General features: G+C 36.1%; 1 protein-coding gene across 1 annotated transcript; it reads left to right on the top strand.

The window, feature by feature from the left end:
- Nucleotides 1-9,733: 9,733 nt before the first annotated feature.
- Nucleotides 9,734-10,867, top strand: LOC128216361 (uncharacterized). The gene has a single exon (XM_052922920.1). The coding sequence runs from the start codon at nucleotides 9,734-9,736 to the stop codon at nucleotides 10,865-10,867; it is 1,134 nt and encodes a 377-aa protein (XP_052778880.1).
- The last annotated feature ends 210 nt before the right edge of the window (nucleotides 10,868-11,077 follow it).

The raw sequence follows: 11,077 nt of genomic DNA on the forward strand, positions 1-11,077 counted from the left end.
TGATTTTTGTAAATATCTCCACCACCTAGATACACAAGCGTTTTAATTTAAATTACACTCAGTGTTTCTTTTATTACAAAAATGTGCACAAAACAAATAAAATGTTCATTTCCACTTTTGTCGCCATAAACATTTCGACATACTTCCATCTATAAGATAGACACCATTGCGCCCTACGATGTATTATGTAAAATTTTAAAATAATTAAGGCTAGAAATGGATCACTGCTGTGGCAAAACACATCGTTCTTGTATTTAGGTTATAGAAAACTAGAGGCGATTAGTACCCACCAGGCGCCGCTTGGACACAGGAACGGTAGTTTTATCAGAACATTACTATTGTTAGAGAGAGTGAAAGGTCACACAAACTGCAGATGAACGATTTTCTATGCTAACAAGCATTACTATGAGCTATCAAAGATGTGATAAATATCCACAGAAGCCGATTGAACACTTGTAAGAGCGAGTGAAATATCAGATAAGTTGCAAATGCCGATTATCTATGCTGACCAACATATCTATTAGCTATCAAAGATGCAATTAATATCACCAGACGCCGCTTGAACACTTATGCTGACCAACAGGAGCTTTCAACGATGTGATTAATACCCCCAGACGCCGATTGAAAACTTGTAAAAACGATCGAAATGTTACACAAGTTGCAACTGTACGATTTTCTATGCTGACCAACAGCAGCTATCAATGATGTCATAAATACACCCTGACAGCACTTAAACACTTGTAAGAGCATGTGAAATGTCACACAAGTTGCAAATGTACGACTTTCTTTGGTAACCAACATTACTAGGAGCTATCAAAGATATAATAATTATCCCAAGACGCCGCTCGAATACTTGCTACAGCGAGTGAAATGTCACACAAGTTGAAGGTGTACGATTTCCGCTGCTGAACAACATTACTATAAAAATACATGAGAATAGGTGCAATATTCATGCTTACCAACATTGATAAGTTTCTGGAGTGTGAGTGCAAATGCATATGTAAATAACTGTCTTAAATTGGTTTATAACAAATAAAATCAAATAGAAATCAATCTAACCAATGCCCTTTCTCTTTAGTAATTAACGCACATATGAAAAGTAGGTATGACAATGAAAGGTGTGCACTGTAAACCATCGTTTCTAAGAACTGCTATCAATGATTCATTCACCCATTAGAATGCAGCAACGCCATTTGATCGTATTTACCTGGCAGCGTGACAGGCTTCTTTGATACATTAGACTGACTTGTGACAGGTTTCTTTGATGATCAAAATTAAATAAAAACGTATGTGTTGTAATTAGCATATGAACCGCAGCGAGAGACAAATATGATTGATTGTTGGTTTCTTTATAAACAAAAAAGGAGTCAAATCACCGATAATGATTCCTGCAGTATCATATCATACGACAAAAGCAGTGTACGATTATTTAAACGAATTGTATTAATAGCCGTTCGCCAAAAACAACCACAATGGAAACGCTTAAGTACAGCAAAAATAATTAAAGTGAACATTATTGAGTTCAGTTATTTATATTGTTTTTATGTAGTATAAAAGCATACTAGTTATTTCGATCTTATAATATCTAAGTAATTGGTTTAGAAATCATATAGCATACAACATCTATTTTTAATTATATCCCATGGATCTTATATATTTTTCAAAATAATTATTCTAACGTTTCAATTTAAGTCTTTTACTGTGGTTCAAAATACCAACAACTTGTCAACAACGATGTCACGAATGCAATAATGTTGATACACAGTATATATTGAGTGTTGCGAGCGCGAACATGCAAGATGGTCTTTTTTGCTGACTTCACTAATATGGACGTCTTAACTTGCAAATAAACTGTTGTTTATTATTCCTGATACATCTTGGAACAGAAGTGGCAGTGCCGAAATGCAATGTGGTGCGCAAATATTTTTCTTGATGTTATGCCCAGGTAGTGTGTTATAAATTCTACACAAGTGGTTTTAGGCGGTAAATAGTAATTCAGTTTCGGAACGTTTGAGTGAACAGATCGAATAATTTGAATATGGTTCGGTTATTCAATGAGCATTTAGCATTATTTAAAATGATTGTTTGTATTTGTGTGTTCGTGCGTGCGTGTGTGTGCCTGTGTGTGTTTGTGTGTGTGTTTTAGTGTAGGCAAATTTTATTTGCTTTCTAAATTGACTATATCACAGAATACGATTTCTGGAAGTATTGTATATGCACATGTATGTATAGGTCAACGTCCGAGTGCTATTATGTGTTTAGGTCAATGAATGAATTACAAGTGTGCTTGTCTACTTTGATACATGGAGTCTTTAACGGATATTATTTTCAAAGACGCAATAGGTTATTTATATGCAGTGAATGCTAATTCCGCGCCATAGTTTAAAAAAATATTATGTATATATATATATGTTCAAATCAATTATTTTTTTCTTAATTACATTATTCTTCGAACAAAGAAAAAATAACGTCTCGGATACTTGAAATGCTGGCGACGTTGCAGACGTCTTAATTATGGATGTATAAAAGTAAAAACTACAAAGGAAACGTTTGCAAGCATCACATGATCTAACCACATCGATATTATACAATACCTAATCAATCTAATTAACTTCATTTTAATTGACTTATAATTATCTGTCAATTAAACTGATTCTCAGCATTGAACATTCACTCAATTGAACATTAAAAAAGAAATAAACTGTCAGTTAAATGTCTTCTTAGCGGCATATTACTTTCGCACACGATATAATATTCATCATACTGTTCATTTTTGTTGTCACGTTGCATTTATAAGGCTTGTACATAAATGTGTGTCTGTCTTATACTTCCAGTCCTTCAGTTAATGGGGCTTGATAACTTCATTTCGATACTAACAGCAGGCAGAATTGAACATAGCCATGTCATTTTTCTTATATGGTTGTATTCATTGTAGAAGGCTAGATGGGGCTCTTTGCGTAAGATATACCATCGTGTCGACAGTCTCACGGTTTAAGTCATGCTTTCTTTGGTTAAACACATTGTATTGAGCGATGAACTGCCTCGAGCAGAGTAATATTGGTTGTTCGGTGAGGGTGTCATCACCATATAAAAAGAACGGAGGGTTACCTCAGTCAGAGATTGTACAGTAAAGAGCATACTATTAGGTTGCCTTTGTTCAGTAAAGAGAGGACAAATGAGGTGAAAGCGGTGTGTAGTCTCCTGATTTCCACACCCATCTGATGGTGAGGGAAAACAAATTCTAACATAAGGATGATGGTTCGAGGAACAACAATCGTTGCGGAGGTGAGTGTACAGGGCCTGCAGCCGGTATTTCCCATAATATAACAGTATAGGATATTTTGGCTGCAGGTACGATTAAAAACCAGTGTTTACAGTATTTGCATCATTTTGGAGACAATTCAATGTAATAAGAAAGGACTTAACTAAAGAACAAGGCTGTCCGGGTTCGGGTACTGGATATGTTGGATGAATTTCTAAGAAATCTTGTTGAATCTTGTCCTACACTCTGGGAACCAAAACCGACAGATAATCTGTTGTTTAACCATTTTTCATTTTAGATAAGAGATGATGTTTGTGTTTCTCTCTCATGCATACTCCTAAGACTGGCCAAATAAATCAGAGAAAAATAATACCTCAAAAGACCGACCATCAAGCCGATAACAAATATGTTTCATTGTATAACCTATGGGTCAGGCTTAATCTTTTATAAACTAAATTAGACAACGGCAACGGCAATAATCAGACAGAAAAGTGCATAGATGAGATTCAGAAAAAAAGGTTAAGCACACACTGATGTATATTGATATAATAAAATAAGACAAGACAAAAGCAAAATTAAGGTCAATGATACCAAACAATTGTTTTGGTGAATAGAAATCATTAACATTTAATTTGCATTGCATCACATTCATTGATATTTGATATATACTACTCAAAACTTGATAGGGATCATGTTTTTTTAATATAAAGTACATACGTATTTCAAGAAAACGATATATCAACACTAAATGTTATCAAATGGCATTGTTTCAGGTTTCAAATGTCATAAGATATCAGTACCAAACCAATTCCGTTCAAGTGTAACGGACTCCTAAAAATGATAGGGGTCAAAAGCAGGCGTATATCAGGTTGTCAACAAATTTGGAAAGTCAACGGAATATCTTTGAACTTTTCTAAAACCAATGTTAGTAGCGTGTGTGATGTCAGCTGTTGCTGAGGGAGTCTGATCCATTCCTCCTGAAGCGCTGTTCTGAGCTGAGGAACCATTGTTGGCTGGACCGGACGAGCAGAAACAGCTTTCTTAAGCATGTCCCAGGCATGCTCGATCGGGTTCATGTCGGGGGAACGAGCTGGCCAGTTCATTCTCTCGATGGTAGCATTTTCCAGAAATTGGTTTGTGATGTTTGTTCTGTGTGGGCGCGCATTATCATCCATGAGCATGAAATCAGGACCGATTGCACCTGCATATGGTCGAATATGAACGTCCAGGATCTCGTTACAATAACGAACAGCCGTCAACGTTACGTTTTCAATTACGTGCAAGACTGTTTTCCCGTGCATGCTTGTTCCGGCCAATACCATAACTTAGCCCTTGCCATAACGATCATGTTCGGCGACACAAACTGGAGCAAAACGTTCATTACGTCCCCTCCACACTCTGGAACGTCGATCTGTAAAGTCAATACAAAACTTTGACTCGTCTGTAAAAAGCACTGTGGTCCATTTGTTTAACGCCCATCCATCGTGTTGACGTGCCCAGTCCTAACGCTCCTGGATATGGTATCGGGTCAATGGGATGCGAATTGCCGGTCGTCGTCCATCAAACCAGCACTATGCAAACGAAAGCTGTTTCGTCTGGCTAAAACCGCAATGTAACGATCCTGAATGTCAGATGTAGCCTTTGCACAACCACCACCATGTCAATGTTGAGCATTTCTATTCGTTTGATAACGATTCCACATCCTGCAAACTACACCTTGTGACAAATTCAGGTGTTCTGCCACAGTCCTCTGAGACAACCCTGCCTCCAGCATTCCAATACCAACATGCATTTCATCAGGAGTTAAACGTCTTCTGTTTGGCATTTTTAACACAATGTGGTAGATGGTCCGAGTAAAAATCGAATACACGAAGCGAAAAACAAGAAATGACCACATGTTTAAGTTGTTACATGTTTGCCAAAACGCCTTGAATAGAAGCAAAAGTGTTCATTTAAATGTAACAGAGGTTTTACATTAGATCAATTCATTTCTGTTACAAATACCCCTATAAAACCCACATTATAAACTGCCCATTCTTGTTGCTTTTCAAATAAAACGTACATATCAATCTTTTTATAGAAATCTTTTTAATCATCTTTTTACATTTCCTTCTATTTCTTGAATACAGGCTTTGGTTGTCTACACATCTGCTTTATGTACTGATTCTATTCATGGACACTTGCACCTTTTACGGTTATCTGACTGATAGGGAAATGCACCTACACCAGGTCCCCCTGATATGGGCTATCAAACTGCAACTGGGGATTACAGTACTTACGATGATGCTGATTATGGTAACGATTGTGTCAGTGATCTTAATGGGAAGGAATTCTGGTTATGACGTTTGGGTCTGGTGTATATTACAACATTTGTAACTCTTGAAATTGCGTATACCAAGTTTCCATTTTTGCCTGATAAGAGTCCCTTGTTTTTCTGTTCGCCCTGCTTGCATTATTATCACCATTTGTGGGATGGACCCCAATTTGATTTTCCTTAGGCTGAGTTCTATTGTTTGCATTAGTTTGTGAAAGTGACTTACTATAAACAGATAATTTTTAATAACACTTGTCATCCTGACTGTTGTAAGCGTACGTTCGGGACTTTCTTGTGGTGCTGTTTTTATCTCTTGGACATTAAGGATTTCAATTTATTTCCGTGTTCCCTTTAAGATTCAGATTCATCACTTGAAGACATTGAATCGTCACTTGTATCGTCAGAGCTAGTATATAAATCATCATTGATGGGCTCGTAGTTACGTCATTAGGCTCTTTAGAGCTAGTTAACAAATCATCATATTTTGGGTGAAAGCTACCCTTTGTTTCAGCAAATAGCTCAGTATGTATGTGGAAAACTACAGACACAAGCTCGGTAGCAAAACCGTTATACATAAACCCTGTTTAATGGCACAGGGTAAACGCCAAAACATAGAAGACAAAAAAACAAAAAAATCACAAACAAGAAACAAGTCTATATTTATGTTTAATATATTAAGACAAAGAAATGTGCATGGAAAGGTCCATAACGCTGACTAATACAGTAATATTAATGCTTAAGTTCTCTTATTGTGAATGAAGTATTTAAGACTGGGACATTTAGTATTTTTAAGATGGAGGTTTATTTAATTATTTATTGGCAAATCTTCAAAGTCATGCATGGGGATTAAACATAAGAAAATTGTGAAGTCTACCAAGCTACTTAATCTTCTTAGAAGTGATTGTCAAAGTACTAAATGGGAGAAAAAGCTAAGTTATACTCAATATTACACTGGATTGCAAACACATGACTCAGTAATTACTTTTCTAATATTTAAAACAAATTTAAGGGAAATTTTGATCTTAATAAAACTGAAAGTAATTATGTGTGAAAAGTGATCAAAAAGCTTGGAACAATGATAAATTATTACTCAAAATAGGTCTCTTGTCATGGATAATTGAAAGATATTCTTCCAAATCTTAAACTTTGGTCAAAACGTTTCGAAAGTTTATCTAACGTTTAATTATATGATACGTCGGGTTAAACGAGATGTCACTTGGTTAAATGCTTCGATGTTAAACTTAGTAGGATTGTTACCCGGTTCTTATCAAAATCTAGGAATATAATCACAATGGGCATGTCATGTTTATTCAATACTTAAAAAACAATCGGTTGTATAATTCTTTGAAAACCCTGTAAATGATAAGTTAACTTAAGTCATAAAGTTATAGTTCCAACATAGAAGGAAGCTTTAAGTCAGTAGAGGCGAAATTGTGATCATTTAAAATGCATGTTTCCTTAATAATACCTACAAGGCGACATATGTCAAAATCACGTTGTTGTGTTTTTGTGTGTTTTTTTTCTCACTGTCTTTGGTTGCAGACTTAAAACTTCAACTTGAACAAACATGGGTCTAGTGGCGGATCCGTGGTTTAGTGGTAACTCACTAAACTAAAAATCCGGGGATCGTTGGTTCGATTCCCTGCCACACAACTAAACAAATACTAATGGTCTTCCGGTAGGGGCGTTAAATGGTGGTCCCGAGTGACAGTGCTATACTCTGTTGCACGTAAAAGAACCAGGGTATCACTAACGAGGGTTACATTCTGTCTGTGTACTATTCTCCAAAAACCTAAAATGACTAACAATTCTATTGGAGCACTCGCTGAATGGGCAAGGCCCGAGAGCGAATTTAAATAAATGTACACACACAAGGACTTACTTCACCACGTTCCACTCCGCACCACACTAAATAAACCTCCGTTATATACTGGGTTCCATTAATTAACAAACCTTAATATGCTGCCAGGTGCTGATATTTTTTGAATGTGTTATCATCGCAAACAGGAAATGAGCAACGTTTATCAAAATTTCGGAAGTGTATGTAAATTATATTAATGATTACGATTAACTTAATTTATGCATGCGGATGATAATCTTTGTAAAAATGCATGTACATTATAATTACACTTATGATAACCTGAGTAGTGCATGTTTATTATAAAAACACTTATGATAATTTCAGTTATGCATGCATAATGTATTTAAACGCTAATGATAAGCTTAGTAATGCATGTATATTGTATAAACATTTATGATGATCTGGTTTGTGTATATTTATTGTATAAATACTAATGATAATCTAAATATTGCATATAAAATGCATAAACTAGTATGATAATCTTTGTAATGCATGTATATTGTATAAGCGATGATTATAATCTGATTAGTTTATACATATTCTATGAAAGCTCGTGATCATCTAAGACCTGCGTGTTTATTGTGTGTGTTTTTGTACAAATGCTTATCTGAATAGTTTATTGTATAAACGCTAATGATAATATTAGAAGTGTATGTATATTTTATAAACGCTTATGATTAATTGTGTTGTACTCAGGGGCGCAGCTATGTCTCTATTCATGTGGATTCAGAATTGTGCCGGGGGGTATTAGAATTTTGAAAACAATGGAGTATTCTGGTGCATTCTGGGCGTTCTGACATCATTTATTTAGCACTGGAAAATGGACAGTTTTAGGATAATACATCAACAAATTTACCATTTACTCGGCTGATTTTTTCTCTAAAATAGCAAACAAATAAGGTCCGACATACAATCAGATTGTCTTACAAGTCTTATTTTCTGTCCTTTTTGCCATTGTACTGTATAATTACATTTTAAATGACAATGTCCATATGTCTGGTACATCATGAAGTCAAGTAAGAATAGTGATTCTGTAACGTTGGCTGAACTGTTTTATTTTTTGATAGAATCATGCGAATTCAGCCTCGAACTCACGTATAGGCAGCTACGCGCCTGGTGCATGTATATTGTTTAAAAGCTTACGATAATCTTAGTAGCGAATGTATATTGTTTCACAGGTTGCGATAATCTGAGTAGTGTATATGTGTATTGTATGCTATGTCACTATTGTATATACATGTTGTAATTTCTCGACCTCATACACATCGGAGCTTCAAAAAGATAAAAAGGATATGAACTCCACCAAATATTCTTATGACGAGAATAGTGTACATGTATGCATAAACCTCCACTTCACTTGTGTTTATCGCGGCGAGTTCACAGTTTTTTCAGAAAATGCGAATTTTATTGCACATTAGGTTAAACAGTGAATCAACCTATACAAATCCAGGTCAATGGAGTATTGATAATAGGGGACAACACGGAAGTAAATATCATCTCTCCGTTTTCAGAAAATTGAACAATTATTTACTGAAAATGGTTTTTGATCGAGTGGTTTATACAAAGGGATGTTAAACAACGATATATAGGTCAAATCGATTCGTGTCTTTATCTATGTTATCTACTATATAAACTATTTGTTCTAAGCCTGGTTATAGGTTGTATACGTGTTTAAATTCAAGCATGGACATTTCACCAAATTCAAACACAACATAAGCAAACATTAAAATCTAGAAGGGGATAACAATAAAACTTTTATATGGTTTGGAATACAAAGTCACAACTAAATACGACGTGCCAGCTAAGGGCTGGGTGAATGATTAACATGGCAACCGCGGATGGCTCAGATGATATTTTGTCAAACAAAGACGGCGACTTAAAATGTGAACCATGCTTAAGTGATGGACGGACACGTACTGTTGAAGGTTTTTGCATGGAATGCGATGAATATCTGTGTCAGTCATGTCTGGATACGCACAGGATACTACGTGTGACGAAACCCCACCATGTTAAAAGAGGAGAAGACATACCAAGAAAGAATCCAAATAAACCCGCTCGGTATCCCGCTGAAAGCAGCTGTCATGTACACACTGACAGTAAAATAACATCGTTCTGTAAATCGCACAAGCAATTATGTTGTGACCAGTGTGTGATTCTGGGGCACAAAGTTTGCACTGATGTAAAGTCAATCGGCGATTATTCCCAAGAATTCGTGAACAGTGAAGACTATAAAAAGGCTGTACAAAAGCTTAAGAGTTTACAATCAGCATATACCGCGAAAAATAAAGAAGCAAACATGAATCTTGAGGAAGTTGATCGTTATTACCACAAGGCAATGGAGACGTTCAAAGAAGAACTTGACAAAATCAAGATATCAGATATAAGAACATTAAAGGCTGTGGTCTCTACATATGACAGTGTTCTTAGTCAGCTTGGTTCTTGGTCCGAAAGTATCGACACGTGTAAAAACAAAAATCAGGACAATGAACTCGCCATCTTGGTGCTGCGGTCCATAAGAGATGCAGAAACGATCAAAGATAATATACAAAGGTTATGTACCGACGTCAGTTTTGTCAGATATGGTTTCGTGCCAGATAAAACATCACTGCTTCGTCTAGTCAAAGCGCCCTTTCTTGTTCGGACGATTACTATCAAGCATGAAAGTGACGAAAACACATTTCAAATCACAGACATTGCGTTGTTACGAAATAACCTCGTCATATTAGCGGACTACAGCGATTCAAAACTAAAGATATTCGATACTGACAATTCTACTCTTGTTTCAAATGCTAAATTACAATATTCGCCATGGCAGATGTCAGTTACAGAGCACGGTGAAGCATACGTGACACTTTACGGCCAACCTAGAATACTCCACCTGAAGTCTCCCGCGAAAGACCTCACCACTTTTCGGGAGATAAACGTAGACGGCAAATTTTTTGCCGTAGAATGTTTCAACAAAACTTTGAAAGTTCAGTGTTTGTCTCCTGCCAAAACTATAGAAGTAGATGAAGATGGAAAACAAATCAGGGTTATCAATAATGACTTAAGTAAGGAAACCACAGAGAATGGAGAACAGTTTATCACTAATCCACGTTGGTCAACACAAGATCCCGCAACTGGTTCCATGTACGTATCATGTAATAGCAAACATTCAATAACAGAAATAACAAGTAACGGCAATGTTAAGTTACTTGTGAAGTCAGATAAGCTTAATAATCCTTATGGCCTGTGCATGGACACTGATGGTTCAATCATCGTGTGTAGCTACAATAGCAAGGACGTGTTTAGGGTGAAGAGAAATGGAGACATCCAGAGTGTTTTACCACAACCTCTGGACTTTAACCCTATGGCAGTTGCTCTTGATAAACGTACAAAGCGTTTGTTTATCGGTGGAAATAAAGATAGACTTTTTGAGTTCCAAATCTAAATGTTGCTAATCATCATACAGAAGAGTTTGTCCCCGGATGCTACCAAACCCCACAATAAAGTATTAATTCGATGAAAAGTTTGACGGTTGACTTAAGTATATGAAGCCTAATATATACATGAACATTTCAATTAGTGCGTTTGTTATAACTTTACAGGACTTTTATTCATAACAGACTGCCGTTCAGAATGGTGTACCAACATTACTCGG

This window comes from Mya arenaria, chromosome 14 (genome assembly GCF_026914265.1).
Source record: "Mya arenaria isolate MELC-2E11 chromosome 14, ASM2691426v1".
NCBI classification, from domain to species: Eukaryota; Metazoa; Mollusca; class Bivalvia; order Myida; family Myidae; genus Mya; species Mya arenaria.

Excerpts from the sequence above, each read along its gene's own strand:
- LOC128216361 (XM_052922920.1), top strand. The coding sequence starts at position 9,734 with ATGAATCTTGAGGAAGTTGATCGTTATTACCACAAGGCAATGGAGACG.